At 46.1% G+C, this 20790-nt stretch overlaps 1 protein-coding gene across 1 annotated transcript in view; it reads left to right on the top strand.

The window, feature by feature from the left end:
- The first annotated feature begins 388 nt into the window (after window positions 1-388).
- LOC106591967 (glutamate receptor ionotropic, NMDA 2D) overlaps window positions 389-20790 on the top strand; it is an 85255-nt gene continuing 64853 nt past the window's right edge. The window contains exons 1-5 of the mRNA XM_045712846.1: window positions 389-709; window positions 3641-3847; window positions 12437-12703; window positions 16386-16714; window positions 19857-19971. Coding sequence (XP_045568802.1) covers window positions 425-709; window positions 3641-3847; window positions 12437-12703; window positions 16386-16714; window positions 19857-19971 — 1203 coding nt within the window. The 5' untranslated portion in view covers window positions 389-424. The remainder of the gene's footprint in view (window positions 710-3640; window positions 3848-12436; window positions 12704-16385; window positions 16715-19856; window positions 19972-20790) is intronic.

Genomic DNA, 20790 nt, shown 5'->3' on the forward strand with positions numbered 1-20790 from the left:
CCAGTATTACTCCAGCCAAAGCTAACTTATATTACCCCATGATTGGATTCAGAATCCATTACACTCTCGCTCTCCTCCTCTCCCTCTCGTTCTCCCTCCCCCGTCTCTCTCCATCCCTCTCGGTCTCTTTGCTTTGCACCCTCTGTGTAGGCAATTCCTGATGTGAACAAACTTACAATTCTGGGAGAATGTTGCAAGAACATCTAAGTCTTCTAAACTCCTCAATATCTTCTCTCTCGTTCTCTCTCTCTCTCTCTCTCTCTCTCTCTCTCTCTCGTTCTCTCTCTCTGTCTCTGTCTCTCTCGTTCTCTCTCTCTGTCTCTTTCTCTCTCATAGGCACCCTCTCTCTGTGCGCTTTACAGCTTCGCCCCTCCCCCCCACCCCTCCGCCCCCTCCCCCCTCCATGGTTGGTTGATCTATTGCAATGGTCGCCATACCCACCCTCTCTCTCCTATTGGCCCTGGCGGAGTGGGCAGGACCGGTCACGCCCTCCCCACACCTCTTGCTCCGCCCCCGGGAGCGGGAGAGAGACCCGGGGACTATAATGAACTTCAACATCGCTGTGATCCACGCGGGGGCCAGCGTGCAGGTAGAGGCGGCGGCCGGGCCCGGGGGAAGGGTGCTCTACCCTGGGTTTGGCCGGGCACACAGCTCCCTGGGGGAGAGCGTGATCACCCAGTGGGGCTCTGCTAACGTCATCTGGCTCCAGGTGAGACAAGACTGTGCTGTTCTGGGGGTAATAGTAGTAATGGGGATAATGGATCCATTCATTACAGCCTGAACCTTAACCTGACGCTAATGGATTGGGCCAAATATAAGTACCATGTATTATGATTATTATAAGGGGAAAATGTAGGGGTGATGTGGTGGTGTTGGGGGGGTCCAGGGAACACAGTGAGGGTGGAATAGGAAGACAGCGATGGATTCAAGGGTCAGAGCTGGCTTGTTTAGGGTTTAGAGTCATCATAGTAATGGAATAATGGATTACATTCATCTAAGGCCCAATCCTTATCTGAGACACATGTTATATAGCCAACTCTATGTCATACTGTCAGTACTATAGATCTAGGACTATAGGAGCCACAGTGCTAACCTGTATTAAGGTGAAGAGACGTCATGCTGTTGTGTCTAAATAAGAATAACTGAAAGTGTTTCCTTAATTCACCTGCTCTTCTACCATTGCATGAACTCTATGTAACCGATAGCCTTGTCATTAAACTCTATGTAACCGATAGCCTTGTCATTAAACTCTATGTAACCGATAGCCTTGTCATTAAACTCTATGTAACCGATAGCCTTGTCATTAAACTCTATGTAACCGATAGCCTTGTCATTAAACTCTGTCTAACCGATAGCCTTGTCATTAAACTCTATGTAACCGTTAGCCTTGTCATTAAACTCTATGTAACCGATAGCCTTGTCATTAAACTCTATCTAACCGATAGCCTTGTCATTAAACTCTGTCTAACCGATAGCCTTGTCATTAAACTCTATGTAACCGTTAGCCTTGTCATTAAACTCTATGTAACCGATAGCCTTGTCATTAAACTCTATCTAACCGATAGCCTTGTCATTAAACTCTATCTAACCGATAGCCTTGTCATTAAACTCTATCTAACCGATAGCCTTGTCATTAAACTCTATCTAACCGATAGCCTTGTCATTAAACTCTATGTAACTGATAGCCTTGTCATTAAACTCTATCTAACCGATAGCATTGTCATTAAACTCTATCTAACCGATAGCCTTGTCATTAAACTCTATCTAACCGATAGCCTTGTCATTACTTCACCCCAGGTAAGAGAGGGACACTTCAGGCCTCAGACCCTGTCTGTCTGTTTCCCTGCTTCCTGTGTCTTATCCTTCTACTCTTTGTGTGTGTTTTTGTGATTTCACACACTGGTGGTGTCTGAATACCCAGACTTGCATCCTAAATAGCAGGCCGTTTGAGTATGTGAAGAAATTCAGTTTAATAGTGTGCGACATTTCGAATATCGAGTATACTTTAAATGCCCGGATGTCATACTCATTTCAGCTTTAACAGCTGATCAATTAGCAATGGGGATGTGCAACAGAAATCAACATATAGCGGGAAACAACTCAATCACGCATGACGCATTCTAAGTATGCGAAAATAAAATGTTTAATTATACTATGCAACATTTAGAAAATCGAGTATGGTTTAAATGCCAGGATGTTATACTCATTTCAGCACTTCATCTACTAGAATTCTCTGCACACTTTTCCAACAATGCACTGGAAGAGGTGGGCTGCGATTAATAGGCCCTAGTTCTCTTCAAGTAGCCAAACAACCACACTTGGCTACTTCATTGGGAATATGCTTGAAGCTTCTGCGGTGGTGTTTAAATGTAAGATACGTCGTTTTTGTTCTCCTTAAAATGATCAGGAGCATTGCATCGTAGGCTACATTTTTGAAAATGTGAGTCTTTTTTCCCCCTTTTTTTCCCCAAAGTGCATTTCTGTTTTCTCATTGAAAGTGTTTCTTGTTCTCTTGGCCTTAGTCAGAGCTTTTAAACTAAATACTAAACCATCTTTTGATTTGTGAATGTGTAGGCACCAGGGACTTGGGATGTGGCTGCGTTATTGATGTCATATTAATCAGGCCTTTTGATTTGAACATATGGATTGTTTTAGTGTTGTAGGCGTGGCTATCTATTTAATTAATGGATCAAGCCTTCATCTTGTTCTCAATGATCAGTACTTTAGTTTATTATGGTGCTGTCCAGCAGTTCTGAATTTGCATGCACCCAACTGTCCACGTTTTATGTGCAATAGGCCTTTGATTTGAACATTTTAAACGTTTGTGTGCACTACTAGGCTGTTTGATTTCATTATTATATGCTACAACACTTTGGTTTCACTAATAACTATGTTGAAACGGAACCAAATCTGTTTCTGTCTTCAGTCCTTTTTAAACAGGATAGATTGGCTATATGGTCCACTACGGTGTAGGTCTAATGTGATAGTCTTCCTATAAGCAACCTGAGTAGGCCTATAACTCCATTCCTATTTTACTCAGACTTTAGAGAAATTAATCGAATTGGAAATGAACTATTATCAGGCTGGTTAATGTAATGCATGTCTGTTGAATTTGGAAAATATCCAACCACACTCTACCCCGCCCCACCTACTCAGCCAATCAGGAGCCGCTACAGAGTTGCAGCTGTGGCATACTGCATACTTTTTACTAAACGGTACATGCAAAATAGAATGCAACGGTGAGTGAATAGTATGGAGTTTAAGTATGTAGTACGCTAGTATGGGTATAATCAACACCGCCAATGTGTTCACCATACATTGTAATGTAATCTTACTCATCATGGCTCCGTCTCCAGATGAACGACAGTAGTCCATCTGTACACCTGTCTGTCTCTGTTTTCTGTTCTATCACTCTCTTTGATTTCTCTCTCATTGATAGTAGTGGTAAGACACTGTACTGTCCCTTACTGTTGTTTATCTGCTTTCTCACAAAAAGTTTCACGAAGTCTTTCTCTATATATGTATTGTTGTTACCATGTGTTCATGTGTCCTCTGTAGGTGAATGCCTGTAGTCCTCAGATCATGTTGTAGTCCGTGTGTAATGCAAGCTAACCTATCCCTGTCATGACTTCCTCTTCAGGTGAATGACAGTAGTCCTAAGACTCTGCTGTCCCAGCTGTGTGACCTGCTGGCAGCGAGGCCCCTACAGGGCCTGGTCTACGAGGAGGAGAGGCCACCACCCACCGCCTGGGGACCCCTGGCCCCCATGTTAGAGTTTGTCTCTGCCCAGACTGGACTACCCATAGTGGCTGTAGGAGGAGGAGCAGGGCTGGGGAGGATGCAACAGGTATGGAGGTGGAGTGAGGGGATGAGAGAGAGAGAGAGAGAGAGAGAGAGAGAGAGAGAGAGAGAGAGAGAGAGAGAGAGAGAGAGACCCATCATGCCTGTAGGATGGTGAGCAGGGCTGGGTAGGAAGCCACAGGTATGGAGGTGAGAAGAGAATGTGTGTTTGTGCGTGCCTGTGTGAAAGTTTGAGGGTTGAGGTCATTCAAATCAAATCAAATCAAATGTATTTATATAGCCCTTTTTACATCAGCTAATATCTCAAAGTGCTGTACAGAAACCCAGCCTAAAACCCCAAACAGCAAGCAATGCGGGTGTAGAAGCACGGTGGCTAGGAAAAACTCCCTAGAAAGGCCAAAACCTAGGAAGAAACCTAGAGAGGAACCAGGCTATGAGGGGTGGCCAGTCCTCTTCTGGCTGTGCCGGGTGGAGATTATAACAGCACATGGCCAAGATGTTCAAATGTTCATAAATGACCAGCATGGTCAAATAATAATAATCATAGTTGTTGTCGAGGGTGCAACAAGTCAGTAACACAAGAGTAAGTGTCAGTTGGCTTTTTCATAGCCGATCTTTGAGAGTATCTCTACCGCTCCTGCTGTCTCTAGAGAGTTGAAAACAGCAGGTCTGGGACAGGTAGCACGTCCGGTGAACAGGTCAGGGTTCCAGCATTCACTGTTTCAGCCCAGTCAGAGCATTGTAGACAGCAAGAAGTGGGTGGTACAGGGTAAGAAAGAGAGATTCGGGGTTATAGAGAAAGATTCAGGGTTAGAAAGAGAGATTCAGGGTTATAGAGAGAGATTCAGGGTTAGAAAGAGAGATTCAGGGTTATAGAGAGAGATTCAGGGTTAGAAAGAGAGGTTCAGGGTTATAGAGAGAGATTCAGGGTTAGAAAGAGAGATTCAGGGTTATAGAGAGAGATTCAGGGTTAGAAAGAGAGATTCAGGGTTATAGAGAGAGATTCAGGGTTAGAAAGAGAGATTCAGGGTTATAGAGAGAGATTCAGGGTTAGAAAGAGAGGTTCAGGGTTATAGAGAGAGATTCAGGGTTAGAAAGAGAGATTCAGGGTTATAGAGAGAGGTTCAGGGTTATAGAGAGAGATTCGGGGTTATAGAGAGCGATTCAGGGTTAGAAAGAGAGATTAAGGGTTATAGAGAGAGATTCAAGGTTTGAAAGAGATATTCAGGGTTAGAGAGAGAGATTCAGGGTTAGAGAGAGAGATCAAGGGTAATAGAGAGAGAGAGATTCAGGGTTAGACAGAGAAAGTGATTCAGGGTTAGAGAGAGAGATTCTGGGTTAGAGAGAGAGATTCAGGTTTAGAGAGAGAGATTCTGGGTTAGAGAGAGAGATTCTGGGTTAGAGAGAGAGATTCAGGGTTATAGAGAGAGATTCAGGGTTATAGAAAGATTCAGGGTTAAAAAGAGAGATTCTGGGTTAGAGAGGGAAAGAGATTCAGGGTTAGAGAGAGAAAGAGATTCAGGGTTAGAGAGAGAGATTAAGGGTTAGAGAGAGATAGATTCAGGGTTAGAGAGAGAGAGAGATAGAATCAGGGTTAGAGAGAGAGAGAGAATCAGGGTTAGAGAGAGAGATTCAGGGTTAGAGAGCGAAATCTCTGGTAGGATTAAGTGGATGATCCTGCCACCTGGTCTCACTCAGCAAGCTTCACAGACCTTACACCCGTGTCCCATCTCTCTCTCTTTCTCTCTCTCTCTTTCGCTCTCTCTTTCTCGCTCTCTATTTCTCTTTCTCTCCCTCCCCTCCTTCTCCCCTCCATATCTCTCTCTCCCCTCCATCTCTCTCTCCCTCATATCTCTCTCCCCACCATCTCTTTCTCCCCACCATCTCTCTCTCCCCTTCATCTATCATTTAGCCTGGTTTGAACTGGATGGATGGGGAGTTCAAATAATCAATTTCAATTCAGTCAATTCATGAAGTACTTGAAGTACATGAAGAACAATATTGCAGAACTGTATTTCAATTGATCTCTTGTAGTGACCGAGAATTGACCATAATCCTGGGATGCATATGAGGATGCGGAATGCTCAGAATCATGATTGGTAGCTGCTGGAGGGAGGACAGGGGGTCTGGGCTGGGATAGGGATTAGGTATGGGTGTGGAGGATGGGTTGGGGTATAGGGGTTGGGTTGGTGTTGGGGTATACACTCTCAGAAAAAAAATTGCTATCTAGAACTTATAAGGGGTTTTCAGCTGTCCCCATCGGAGAACCCTTTGAAGAACCCTTTTGGTTCCAGGTAGAACCCTTTTGAGTTCAATATAGAACTCTTTCCACAGAGGGAACCCAAAACAGTTCTACCTGGAACCCAAAAGAATTCTACCTGGAACCAAAAATAGTTTTACCTGGAACCAAAAAGGGATATTCTATGGGGTCAGCCGAAGAACCCTTTCGGAACCCTTTTTTCTAAGAGTTGGGTAGGGATATAGGGGTTGGGTTGGGGTTAGGTTGATGTATAGGGTTGGTGTTTGAGTTGGGGTATAGGGTTTGGGTTGGTTCTGGGTATAGGTGTTGGGTTTTGTATAGGGGTTGGGGTTAGATTGAGGTATAAGGTTGGTGTTGGTGTATAGGGGTTGGGTTGAGGTACAGTGAGGGAAAAAAGTACTTGATCCCCTGCTGATTTTGTACGTTTGCCCACTGACAAAGAAATGATCAGTCTATAATTTTAATGGTAGGTTTATTTCAACAGTGAGAGACAGAATAACAAAAAAATCCAGAAAAACGCATGTCAAAAATTTTATAAATTGATTTGCATTTTAATGAGGGAAATAAGTATTTGACCCCCTCTCAATCAGAAAGATTTCTGGCTCCCAGGTGTCTTTTATACAGGTAACGAGCTGAGATTAGGAGCACACTCTTAAAGGGAGTGCTCCTAATCTCAGCTTGTTACCTGTATAAAAGACACCTGTCCACAGAAGCAATCAATCAGATTCCAAACTCTCCACCATGGCCAAGACCAAAGAGCTCTCCAAGGATATCAGGGACAAGATTGTAGACCTACACAAGGCTGGAATGGGCTACAAGACCATCGCCAAGCAGCTTAGTGAGAAGGTGACAACAGTTGGTGCGATTATTCGCAAATGGAAGAAACACAAAAGAACTGTCAATCTCCCTCGGCCTGGGGCTCCATGCAAGATCTCACCTCGTGGAGTTGCAATGATCATGAGAACGGTGAGGAATCAGCCCAGAACTACACGGGAGGATCTTGTCAATGATCTCAAGGCAGCTGGGACCATAGTCACCAAGAAAACAATTGGTAACACACTACGCCATGAAGGACTGAAATCCTGCAGCGCCCGCAAGGTCCCCCTGCTCAAGAAAGCACATATACATGCCCGTTTGAAGTTTGCCAATGAACATCTGAATGATTCAGAGGACAACTGGATGAAAGTGTTGTGATCAGATGAGACCAAAATGGAGCTCTTTGGCATCAACTCAACTCGCCGTGTTTGGAGGAGGAGGAATGCTGCCAAGAACACCATCCCCACCGTCAAACATGGAGGTGGAAACATTATGCTTTGGGGGTGTTTTTCTGCTAAGCGGACAGGACAACTTCACCGCATCAAAGGAACGATGGACGGGGCCATGTACCGTCAAATCTTGGGTAAGAATCTCCTTCCCTCAGCCAGGGCATTGAAAATGGGTCGTGGATGGGTATTCCAGCATGACAATGACCCAAAACACACGGCCAAGGCAACAAAGGAGTGGCTCAAGAAGAAGCACATTAAGGTCCTGGAGTGGCCTAGCCAGACTCCAGACCTTAATCCCATAGAAAATCTGTGGAGGGAGCTGAAGGTTCGAGTTGCCAGACGTCAGCCTCGAAACCTTAATGACTTGGAGAAGATCTGCAAAGAGGAGTGGGACAAAATCCCTCCTGAGATGTGTGCAAACCTGGTGGCCAACTACACGAAACGTCTGACCTCTGTGATTGCCAACAAGGGTTTTGCCACCAAGTATTAAGTCATGTTTTGCAGAGGTGTCAAATACTTATTTCCCTCATTAAAATGCAAATCATTTTATAACATTTTTGACATGCGTTTTTCTGGATTTTTTTGTTGTTATTCTGTCTCTCACTGTTGAAATAAACCTACCATTAAAATTATAGACTGATCATTTCTTTGTCATTGGGCAAACGTACAAAATCAGCAGGGGATCAAATACTTTTTTCCCTCAATGTATATGGTTGGTAGTAGGGTATAGGGTTTGGGTTGGGTTGAGGTATATGGTTGGTGTTGGGGTATAGGGGTTGAGTTGGGTTGAGGTATAGGGTTGGTGTTGGGGTATAGGTGTTGGGTTGCGGTATAGGGGTTGGGGTATGGAGTTGGTGTTGGGGTATAGGGGTTGGGTTGGTGTTGGTGTAGGGTTGGTGTTGGTGTTGGTGTTGGGTTGGTTTTGGGGTGTAGGTTGGGTTGGGGTACAGGGTTGGGTTGGGGTATAGGGTTGGTGTTGGTGTTGGGGTATAGGGTTTGTGTTGGGGTATAGGGGTTGGTGTTGGGGTATAGGGGTTGGTGTTGGGGTATAGGGTTGGTGTTGGTGTTGGGATATAGGGTTGGTGTTGGGGTATAGGGGTTGGTGTTGGGGAATAGGGTTGGGGTATAGGGGTTGGGTTAGGTTGAGGTATAGTGGTTGGGGTATAGGGTTGGTGTTGGGGTATAGGGTTGGTGTTGGGATATAGGGTTGGTGTTGGGGTATAGGGGTTGGTGTTGGGGAATAGGGTTGGGGTATAGGGGTTGGGTTAGGTTGAGGTATAGTGGTTGGGGTATAGGGTTGGTTTTGGGATATAGGGTTGGTGTTGGGGTATAGGGTTGCGGTATAGGGTTGGTGTTGGGGTATAGGGTTGGGGTATAGGGGTTGGGTTAGGTTGATGTATAGTGTTGGGATATAGCGTTGGTGTTGGGGTATAGGGGTTGGGTTGGTTTTGGGGTATAGGGTTGGGTTGGGGTATAGGGTTGGTGTTGGGATATAGGGTTGGGTTGGGGTATAGGGTTGGTGTTGGGGTATATGGTTAGTGTTGTGGTATTGGGTTGGGGTATAGGGTTGGTGTTGGGGTATAGGGTTGGTGTTGGGTTGGTTTTGGGGTATAGGGTTGGGTTGGGGTATAGGGTTGGTGTTGGGGTATAGGGTTGGTGCTGGGGTATAGGGTTGGTGTTGGGGTATAGGGTTGATGTTGGGGTATAGGGTTGGGGTATAGGGTTGGTGTTGGGGTATAGGGTTGGTGTTGGGGTATAGGGTTGGGGTATAGGGTTTGTGTTGGGGTATAGAGTTGGTGTTGGGGTATAGGGTTGGGGTATAGGGTTGGTGTTGGGGTATACGGTTGCGGTATAGGGTTGGTGTTGGGGTATAGGGTTGGTGTTGGGGTATAGGGTTGGGCTATAGGGGTTGGGTTAGGTTGAGGTATAGGGGTTAAGGTATAGGGTTGGTGTTGGGGTATAGGATTGGTGTTGGTGTATAGGGTTGGTGTTGGTGTTCGGTTGGTTTTTGGGGTATAGTGTCGGGTTGGGGTATAGGTTTGGTGTTGGGGTATAAGGTTGGTGTTGGGATATAGGGTTGGTGTTGGGGTATAGGGTTGTGGTATAGGGTTGGTGTTGCGGTTTAGGGTTGGTTTTGGGGTATAGGGTTGGGGTATAGGGTTGGTGTTGGGGTATAGGGTTGGGGTATAGGGGTTGGGTTAGTTTGAGATATAGGGGTTGGGGTATAGGGTTGGTGTTGGGGTATAGAGTTGGTGTTGGAATATAGGGTTGGTGTTGGGGTATAGGGTTGGTGTTGGGATATAGGCTTGGTGTTGGGGTATAGGGTTGGGGTATAGGGTTGGTGTTGGGGTATAGGTTTGGTGTTGGGGTATAGGGTTGGGGTATAGGGGTTGGGTTAGGTTGAGGTATAGGGGTTGAGGTATAGCGTTGTTGTTGGGATATAGGGGTTGGGTTAGGTTGAGGTATAGGGGTTGAGGTATAGGGTTGTTGTTGGGATATAGGGGTTGGGGTATAATGGTTGGGGTATAATGGTTGGGGTATAGGGTTGGTGTTGGGGTATAGTGGTTGGGGTATAAGGGTTGGGTATAAGGTTGGGGTATGGAGTTGGTGTTGGGGTATAGTGTTTGGGGTATAGGGGTTGTGGTATAAAGTTGGGGTATAGGGTTGGTGTTTGGGTATAGGGGTAGGGGTATAGGGTTGTTGTTGGCTTATAGGGGTTGGGGTATAGGGTTGGTAGGGGTTGGGGTAATTGGGTTGGTGTTGGGGTATAGGGGTTGGGGGGTATAGGGGTTGGGGTATAGGGGTTTGGGCATAGGGGTTGGGATATAGGGTTGGTTTTGGGGTACAGGTGTTGTGGTATAAAGTTGGGGTATAGGGTTGGTGTTGGAGTATTGGGGTTGGGGTATAGGGTTGCTGTTGGGGTATAGGGGTTGGGGTAATTGGGTTGGTGTTGGGGTATAGGGGTTGGGTATAGGGGTTGGGGTATAGTGGCTGGGGTATAGGGTTGGTGTTGGGGTATAGTGGTTGGGGTTTAGGGGTTGGGTTATAAGGTTGGGGTATAGTGGTTGGGGCATAGAGTTTATGTTGGGGTATAGGGGTTGGGGTATAGGGTTGGTGTTGGGGTATAGTGGTTGGGGTATAGGGTTTTGGGTTTAGGGTTGGTGTTGGGGTATAGTGGTTGGGGTATAGGGGTTTGGGTATAGGGGTTGGGGTATAACGTTGGGGTATAGTGGTTGGGGTATAGGATTGATGTTGGAGTATAGGGGTTGGGGTATAGGGGTTTGGACATAGGGGTTGGGGTATAAGGTTGGAGTATAGTGGTTGGGGTATAGGATTGATGTTGGGGTATAGGGGTTGGTGTTGGGGACAGTGTGCTATAAGAAACTGAGTCAGACATCCTGAGACACTGCTGTGTTTGATCTGTAAATGGCACCAAACTGGGCTGCTACTACAGCTGTCCCTCTGATGCGTCACAACTCTATGTGTGTGTATGTGTGTGTGTGTGGATGGGAGAGAGATAGAGAAAGAGAACATACAGTACACAACCCATATTTATGTAGATTTATTTTTCCATTTTGTACTTTCACTATTTGCACATCGTTATAACACTGTATATAGCCATAATATGGCATATGAAATGTCATAATTCCTCTGAGTGTAATGTTTACTGTTAATTTTATATTGATTATTTCACTTTTGTTCATTATCTAGTTCACTTGATTTGGGGGGGTTACGTTATTTACAGTATATGTGTGTAAATTAAAACGTTTCAGACATGCATCCTGCCTAGTAGCTAGAAAAAACAACACCAATACATTTGTTTTTACAAATAACTGTTTTACTCCTGAGGAATGCATTCAAACCTCTTTGATGATCTTCCTTTGAAGACCCCCCCCCCCCACCCCCCACCCCACACACACACACACACACACACACACACACTCTCATCTAAATATAATCCAAATCTGTGGAAAAGACTAGTTCCAGCTGTCATTGGAGACTTCACTCAACAATCATCTTCTGTGTTTTAGCCTGCAGTTGCACTACCACTGCAGCTGTCCCATGAAAACTTCAACCCCCAGTATGCCTTCTCACCCTGAACACACACAGTATGCCTCCTCACCCTGAACACACACAGGATAGTCATGGGAGTTGTAGTTCTTTGTAGAGATGGGCTGCTCTCTTTAACTGCTCTCTAAACTCCGGATAGAAGTTGCCCATAGGAATACAGTGCATTCAGAAAGTATTCAGACCCCTTGAGGTTTTCCACATTTTGACACGTTACAGCCTTATTTTAAAATTTATTAAATCGTTTTTTTCCCTCATCAATCTACACACAATACCACATAATGACAAAGCAATTTCGAGTCTCATAGCAAAGGGTCTGAATACTTATGTAAGTAAGCTATTTCTGTTTTTTATTTTTTATTAATGTGTAAAATTCTTAAAACCTGTTTTTGTTTTGTCATTATGGGGTATTGTGTGTAGATTGATGAGGAAAATGTCAAGGGGTCTGAATATTTCAGAAGGCAGTGTAGATCTAGGATCAGCTTACTGTCTCTAAATCCTTAAAGACATCATCCCCTGCTAGATCTGGATTGATGAATGTTTAGAATTCTTCAAAAATAGTTAGTGGGTTAGGGATTGCGATAATATGGCATGCTAACATATTTGCTATTCATATATTAATTGGGGTCAATTTACCAGTGAGGCTTATTCTAAACACCTATGGGCTGCATTCTGGCTCTGGGCAGAGTTTACCCATAGACAGATATCTACACTGTAGGATCAGTTTACCCAACCCAAATCCTAACCATAATCCTAACCAAATCAGAACCCCAGAAAACCCCTTCATCCTCAATGCTGGGTTGTGTTCAGAAGGTGTAAAACGGGAGAAAACGTTGTGAAACGGAGGTATTACAGGGCTCCCGTTCAGTGATAAAAAAACAACAGCAACGTGTTGAACTGTTTTGAAGTTGAGAAGGTGCTCTACTGAACGTGACCCTGACCTCCTGGAGGAAAGCTGATGTTGTGCTTCCTGTTTGGCAGCGTTCTGTCCCGTGTGCCTGCCTGTGTCTATAGAACTTTAAGGTGTGCTCCCCTACTGCAGGAGTCAGGCTCCATCTTCCTCCAGTTCAGCTCAGCCACCAGCCTCCAGCTGGAGGTCATCTTCAAAATACTAGAGGAGTACGACTGGACCACCTTCTCAGTGGTGTCCACCCGTCACCATGGCTACCAGGACTTCCTGTCGGTGGTGGACGGCCTGACGGACGGCTCGTTCATCGGCTGGGAGAAGAAGAGCGTGGTCATGCTGAACGTGACGGACGACCCGGGAGGGGCGCGCACACGCAGGCTGCTCAAGGAGAACGAGGCGCAGGTGAGACAGAGGGGAGGGAGGGGGAGGGAGGTGGAGAAAGGGGGGAGGAAGTGTTACTGAGTGGCCATGAGACTCCATGTGGCTGGCTGGCCGGGTTCCTCCTCCTTCTTCCTCTCTCCCTCTGTCCCTGTGGTTCTCTCTCCTCTCTCTCCTCTATCCCTCTGTTCTTCTCATCACTCCCTCCCTTCATGACTAGCGTGTGCCCTTTCTTTGTCTCTCCCTTCGCTCCTTCATTCTATTTTCCTTTCTCTTCAAAACTGTCTCTCAAGCTGAATACCTCCCTCCCTCCTTCATTCTCCCTCTCTCCGCAGCATGTCTCTTTGCCTGTAGACGTACTGAACAGTACACTGCTCTCTGTTGGGTTGGTTCAGTCTGGGTCTCAATGTCTCAAATGTCTCAGCATGGCCACTGCAGCTCTGTCTCCCTGTGTGTGTGTGTGTGTGTGTGTGTGTGTGTGTGTGTGTGTGTGTGTGTGTGTGTGTGTGTGTGTGTGTGTGTGTGTGTGTGTGTGTGTGTGTGTGTGTGTGTGTGTGTGTGTGTGTGTGTGTGTGTATTGGATTCCTTAGGCTCCTCTCGGCTGGTGTCACTGTTAATATAACATAGTGCCCGCAGCGGGCTGCCTATGCGCAATGCATTAACCCTAACCCTCCCTTTTTCTCTGCTTCTCTCTCTCCCCTCCCTTATTGCTCTCTCTCATCCCTCCTCTGTCTTCCCCTCTCTCTTCACCCACTCTCTTTCATTTTCTCGCTGTCTTTCCCCTCTCTTTCTCGCTCTCCCTGTGATAATCAGTGCTTGTGTCTGCCTGCTCAGTGACAGTGTGTGTTTGCATTAAAGACTCTATCTACTTTTGTCCCACTTTTTTCCTTTTCTCTCTCAATGTGTATTCAACAGTGTGTGGGGCTAACGCAGGTGCACAGGGTCCATTTCCACTTAAATAGTTCTCTCTTTCTCCCCCTCTCTTTCAGCTTCTGCCTCTGCTTATTTGTCTTTATATCCATTTCGCGCTCTCTTCCTCTCCATTTCTCTCTGTCACTCTCTCGCTCTCTCTTTCTTTCCCCCCCCCTCTCTCTCTCTCTCTCTCTCTCTCTCTCTCTCTCTCTCTCTCTCTCTCTCTCTCTATTTCTCTCTCTCGCTCGCTCTCTCTCTCTCTCTCTCTCTCTCTCTCCCCCTCTCTCTTTCTCTCCCTCTCTATCTCCCTCTCTCTCTTTACCTCTCCCTCCTCTCCAATTCACTGGAGGTTTATTGACATCCGGCCTGGATTGTTTTGCCAAGCCATTACAGTTCAAAATTCAATGAAGGCACAATTCTCAAAATTCTCAATTCTCTCTGTCTTCTCCACTCCATTCCTCCCTGCCTCTCTCTATAACTCTTTTTCCTTCCTCTGTCCTTATCTATTCTACCCTATACGTTTATCCCCCTCCCCCTTCTCCCATTCTGCTAGTCCCCCTTTCCCGTTTCTCTCACTGTATCAGTCAGCATTTCACTTAACCCTGTTTCCCCTATCTCACCCCCTTAAAACCTTCTCCACCCTGTTTCTCCCTTCCTCAGCAATTGTGGTTTTGTTGGAGTGATCTACTGTGCTCTCGTCCTCCCTCTCTCTCTCCATCCATCCATCCCTCCCTATCGCTCTCTCTTTCTCTCCTCTCTCTCTCCCTACACCCCTGCTGTTACTATATATCTTATCTCCCCAGGGCCTGATTTTACCAAAATATGTCTTCCTCTCTTTTTTCTCTTCTCCCCCATCCGCCATCCCTTCCCTCTCTCCCCATCCCCCATCACTTCCCTCTCTCCTCCCCCCTTTTCTCCCACAAGTGACTAATCTGCTTGATACATCCCTTCTCAATACTGTACTCCGTTCTCTCTCTTTCTGTTCCTCCCGCTCTCCCTCTCTCCCCCCTCTCTCCCCCCTCCCTCCCTATCTCCCAAGACTCTGATGCTTTTAATAACATGTCAACCTCTCCCATTTTCCCTCAGGTGTGTTTGCTCTTTAGACCCCCTCCCTTCTCTCATTCTCTCCATAACTGTCTCTCTCTCTCTACCCCCACTGTCATATTGTCTCCCCCCTTCATCATGCTCAAACTCATTAACATATATGTGTCATCCCCCACTGTCTGTCATTAGTACGCTCATAAACACAGCAGTAACATCAGCTCTTACTTCTCTCCTTACTCTTCCTGTCTTCTCTCCCTCCCCCTTACTCCTCCTGTCTTCCCCATCCTCCTTACTCTTCCTGTCTTCTCCCCCTCCTCCTTACTCTTCCTGTCTTCTCCCCCTCCTCCTTACTCCTCCTGTCTTCCCCATCCTCCTTACTCCTCCTGTCTTCTCCCCCTCCTCCTTACTCTTCCTGTCTTCCCCATCCTCCTTACTCCTCCTGTCTTCTCCCCCTCCTCCTTACTCCTCCTGTCTTCCCCATCCTCCTTACTCCTCCTGTCTTCTCTCCCTCATTCTTACTCTTCCTGTCTTCTCCCCTCCCCCTTACTCCTCCTGTCTTCCCCATCCTCCTTACTCCTCTTGTCTTCTCTCCCTCATCCTTACTCTTCCTGTCTTCTCCCCCTCCTCCTTACACCTCCTGTCTTCCCCTCCTCCTTACTCCTCCTGTCTTCTCTCCCTCATCCTTACTCCTCCTGTCTTCCCCCTCCTCCTTACTCCTCCTGTCTTCCCCCTCCTCCTTACTCCTCCTGTCTCCCCCTCCTCCTTACTCATCCTGCCTTCTCTCCCTCCTCCTTACTCCTCCTGTCTTCTCTCCCTCCTCCTTACTCTCCTGTCTTCTCTCCCTCCTCCTTACTCCTCCTGCCTCTCTCCCTCCTCCTTACTCTGCTTGCCTTCTCTCCCTCCTCCTTACTCCTCCTGTCTTCCCCTCCCCCTTACTCCTTCTGCCTTCTCTCCCTCCTGTCCTCCTTCGAGCTTCTATCCTTTAACCCTAACCTCACTAGTTAGTATAGCTTTGTCTTTCCCCTATTGGAGAATCTTGTTGCTCCTTCTCTCTCTCTCTCTCTCTCTCTCTCTCTCTCTCTCTCTCTCTCTCTCTGCCTCCATATCCCATGGCCCTAATCTCACTACATAACCTGTATATCTCTCCTCTCCTCTTCCCCTCCTCTAGCAACCTCTGTCTCTCCCTCCCCTTCCCCCTCTCTGTCTCCCTTGACCCTTGGCCTTTACGTATATCACTATCGTATATGTCTGTCTCCCCCCTCTCCTCCTCTTCCCCTGTATTCCACTCCTCCAGGTAGTCTGATGTACTGCCCCTCTCCCACTCTCTCTCCAGCCTTTTGTCTCTTTTTCTCCCTGTCTCCCCTTACCCCTTATCTCACTATGTACCCATGTATCTCCCCTCTCCTCCTCCCCTGTATTCCCCTCCACCAGGTAGTCTGCTGTACTGCCCCTCTCCCACTCTCTCTCCAGCCTTCTGTCTCTCTCTCTCCCTGTCTCCCCTTATCTCACTATGTACCCATGTATCTGCCCTCTCCTCCTCCCCTGTATTCCCCTCCACCAGGTATGTCTGCTGTACTGCCCCTCTCCCACTCTCTCTCCAGCCTTCTGTCTCTCTCTCTCCCTGTCTCCCCTTATCTCACTATGTACCCATGTATCTGCCCTCTCCTCCTCCCCTGTATTCCCCTTACCCCTTATCTCACTATGTACCCATGTATCTCCTGTCCTCCTCCCCTGTATTCCCCTCCACCAGGTACGTCTGCTCTACTGTTCCCAGGAGGAGGCTGAGCTGGTGTTTAAAGCAGCCTGGGCCGCAGGTCAGGCTGGACCCTCTCACATGTGGTTCGCTGTGGGGCCAGCCCTGTCCGGCCTTGGCATGGAGGGTCTCCCCAGGGCCCTGTTCGCCGTGCGTCCGCAGGGCTGGAAGGACAAGCCCCGCATGAGGATCGCCCGGGGCGTGTCCATACTGACCCATGGGGCGGTGGCACTGCGTCGCGACTATGGGGCCTCTGGGGGACCAAACTTTGTCACCAACTGCATGACGGAAGCCAATCAAACACACAGGGTGCGGGGGAGGATGAGGTGAGGGGGGAGGAGGGATGGAAGGAGAGGGGAAAAGGGGGGGCATGGGAGGTGGTTGGGGTGAGGGTAAAGAAGACAAGCCCTGCATAGGGCAGCACATAGCCTAGTGGTTAAGAGCATTGGGCCAATAACCAAAAGCTTGCTGGTTCAAATCCCCAAGCCAACTAGATGAAAAATCTGTGCCCTTGAAAATGGCACTTTAACCTAAATGCTCCTGTAAATCACTCTGGATAAGAGTGTCTGCTAAATGACATAGATTGAAAAAAAGAGGATTAGGTATGCAAATAGAAGATACAGCCAAATGGAGAAGATAGGGAACAGGAAAAGCAACCGATGACAGATAGCACCTTACGTACTGCTGCCTGCTGTTCACTGGCTGGAACTGCATTCTACTAAGATTCTCTCTGATGATCTATTGTCATATGAGCTAAATACACTGGGATGACATGATGATGCAACAGTCATAAAAACTGCCTTGTTTTATTAACAAAATAAGTTGAGATTGCGCAAGGCCCCCGGGGATACAGGTGTGTCACTTCAAAGATCCATACTGACCACTCTGATGTTTGGTAATGTCTGACAAATTGTGGTCTGGCAGTAATATTTGCTTAATATCTGCAGACCTTTACATGGCCCAGCAGGGGTGTCATGTACCCCAAAAATTGGAGGGGGCACAAAGTACTAAAGGATGGCTGGTGGTGGTCCGGAGGGGGACTAGGCCCCTCGTCCTGAAGTTGGAGAATTTAGAATTTTTCAAATACCTGAAAAAGCTTTTTCCTGCAATCCAGAGCCATAATCATTATGCTTAATTCTCTCTCTCTCATATATATATATATATATATATACAGTTGAAGTCAGAAGTTTACATACACTTAGGTTGGAGTCATTAAAACTCGTTTTTCAACCACTCCACAAATTTCTTGTTAACAAACAATAGTTTTTGCAAGTCAGATAGGACATCTACTTTGTGCATGACTGTCACGTTCGTTGGAATGATCGGACCAAGGCGCAGCGTGAGTAGCGTTCCACATCTTTATTAGAAAGTGAAACTTAACAAAATACAAAAATAATAAAGAATAAACGAAACGTGACGACAATGCAACTACACATAAACAATATTCCATAACCCACAGGTGGAAAAAATGCAACTTAAGTATGATCCCCACTTAGAGACAATGATAACCAGCTGCCTCTAATTGGGAATCATACAAATCACCAAAACATAGAAAAACTAAACTAGAACCCCACACAGAAAATAATAACTAGAAAACCCACCAGTCACACCCTGGCCTACTCTACCATAGAAAATAAGAGCTCTCTATGGTCAGGACGTGACAATGACAAAAGTAATTTTTCCAACAATTGTTTACAGACAGATTATTTCACTTATAATTCACTGTATCACAATTCCAGTGGGTCAGAAGTTTACATACACTAAGTTGACTGTGCCTTTAAACAGCTTGGAAAATTCCAAATTCCAAATTCCATGGCTTAAGTTCTGATAGGCTAATTGACATCATTTGAGTCAATTGGAGGTGTACCTGTGGATGTATTTCAAGGCCTACCTTCAAATTCAGTGCCTCTTTGCTTGACATCATGGGAAAATCAAAAGAAATCTGCCAAGACCTCAGAAAATAAATTGTAGACCTCCACAAGTCTGGTTCATCCTAGGGAGCAATTTCCAAATGCCTGAAGGTACCACGTTCATCTGTACAAACAATAGTATGCAAGTATAAACACCATGGGACCACGCAGCCGTCATACCGCTCAGGAAGGAGACGTGTTCTGTCTCCTAGAGATGAACGTACTGTGGTGCGAAAGGTGCTAATCAATCCCAGAACAACAGCAAAGGACCTTGTGAAGATGCTGGAGGAAACAGGTACAGAAGTATCTATACCCACAGTAAATCAAGTCCTATATCGACATGACCTGAAACGCCACTCAGCAAGGAAGAAGCCACTGCTCAAAAGCCACACTACGGTTTGCAACCGCACATGGGGACAAAGATCGTACTTTTTGGAGAAATATCCTCTGGTGTAATGGAACAAAAAGCTGAAGAACACCATCCCAACCGTGAAGCACGGGGGTGGCAGCATCATGTTGTGGGGGTGCTTTGCTGCAGGAGGGGATGGTGCACTTCACAAAATTGATGGCATCATGAGGATGGAAAATGATGTGGCTATATTGAAGCAACATCTCAAGACCTCAGTCAGGAATTTAAAGCTTGGTTGCAAATGGGTCTTCCAAATGGACAATGACCCCAAGCATACTTCCAAAGTTGTGGCAAAATGGCATAAGGACAACAAAGTCAAGGTATTGGAGTGGCCATCACAAACCCTGACCTCAATCCTATAGAAAATGTGTGGGCAGAACTGAAAAAGCGTGTGTGAGCAAGGAGGCCTACAAACCTGACTCAGTTACACCAGCTCTGTCTGGAGGAATGGGCCAAAATGCACACAGCTTATTGTGGAAAGCTTGTGGAAGGCTTCCCGAAACGTTTGACCCAAGTTAAACAATTTAAAGGCAATTCTTAAAATAAAGTGGTGATCCTAACTGACCTAAGACAGGGAATTTTTACTAGGATTAAATGTCAGGAATTGTGAAAAACTGAGTTTAAATGTATTTGGCTAAGCTGTATGTAAACTTCAGACTTCAACTTTATATATTTATGCATGCAGTATCTAAGCATACCTCTTGAGCTGTCTGTATCCTCCTGAATGGTGTTTTTTTTTTAAAGAAATTAAATATGCTTCTATGCATCTTTGCTTAAATTGAAAGGAATGTGAGGGTTCAGGACATTTAGTAATTGCTTGCTTTTCTAAAGTCTGTCAACCTTGCCAGCAGGCGTGCCAGCTAAGATAGTTAGGTAAGCTAGCTTAACTTGATGAACAGCCTGAAATGGCTTCTTGGGAGCTAGTTATGAGATTGAGAACCTATCTGGGCTAGCTAAAGCCAATTTCATAAAATGTCTATGTGGTTAGTAGAATTACAGAGAAAAATGTTACTTCATATTTTTTTTTAACATGAGAAATCTGAGTGGGCAGTTCATCTGTGGCCCAGAAGTCTCACTCACTGCACCGTCTGACTCTCTTTCTCCCTCTCTCCCTCCCCCCTCACCCCGCCCCCTGTCTCCCAATGTCAGGTATTTCAACAACATCACGTTGGGTGGCAGAGACTACTCTTTCGACAGTGACGGTTACCTGGCCAACCCTGTCCTAGAAGTCATCTCCTATACACCTGGCAAAGGCTGGGAGGATGTAAGGACCTTACATCACTTCCTGTTGTTGTGACTGTGACAGGCATCACTTCCTGTTGTTGTGCTGTGACAGGCATGGCTCCATTTAGGGCCATTTGGTTGCAGATTTGCAGATATTATCTTTTCAATTTCCTGTTGTTTTGATGTCCAGGTGATTAGTACAATGGAAAATCATTTAGAGTGACTTGAACTGGCCAAACCTTGTCAACAAGCACAATATTAACTTAACAGCAAGCAAGGGCAGGTCACAGAGGTTTGTGTTCATGTAAAGTTCACTGTGGTTATCCATGCCTGAGGAGGGGAAGAGACTGACCACTGACCGTTTGGCCTCTTTCTTTCTTCCTGCTGCGTGTGTTGACTTTCTCTTGTCTCCTTGAGTTTTATTTGAGTTTTAGCATCTCCTCGCTGACGATCAATATAGCCAACACGCACGCTCATATGCACACACACACACACACACACACACACACACACACACACACACACACACACACACACACACACACACACGTTATCCATGGTTGTTATTTTCTTCTAGTTTCAGTTTTCACTACTTATTTTGTCTGAACTTCTCCTCTCGACAGCTGAACTTCTCCCTTTATTCTCAAACAATGACATCCGATTTCTCCATAAGCACTGTACAATCTCCATACATTAGTTGGCAGTCAGTCTCCCTTTATATCTGTTTGTGTCCTCTGGTATGCTGCAGTGTGCTTGGATGATGGTCTTTGGTTGGTAAAAACTTCAAACGCAGGCTTTACAGTAGGAGCTGCTCTGTTCTGGTTGTTGGGTCATTGGGTCGTTGTTTATTCTCATTTAA

This window comes from Salmo salar, chromosome ssa02 (assembly GCF_905237065.1).
Source record: "Salmo salar chromosome ssa02, Ssal_v3.1, whole genome shotgun sequence".
Classification (NCBI taxonomy): Eukaryota; Metazoa; Chordata; class Actinopteri; order Salmoniformes; family Salmonidae; genus Salmo; species Salmo salar.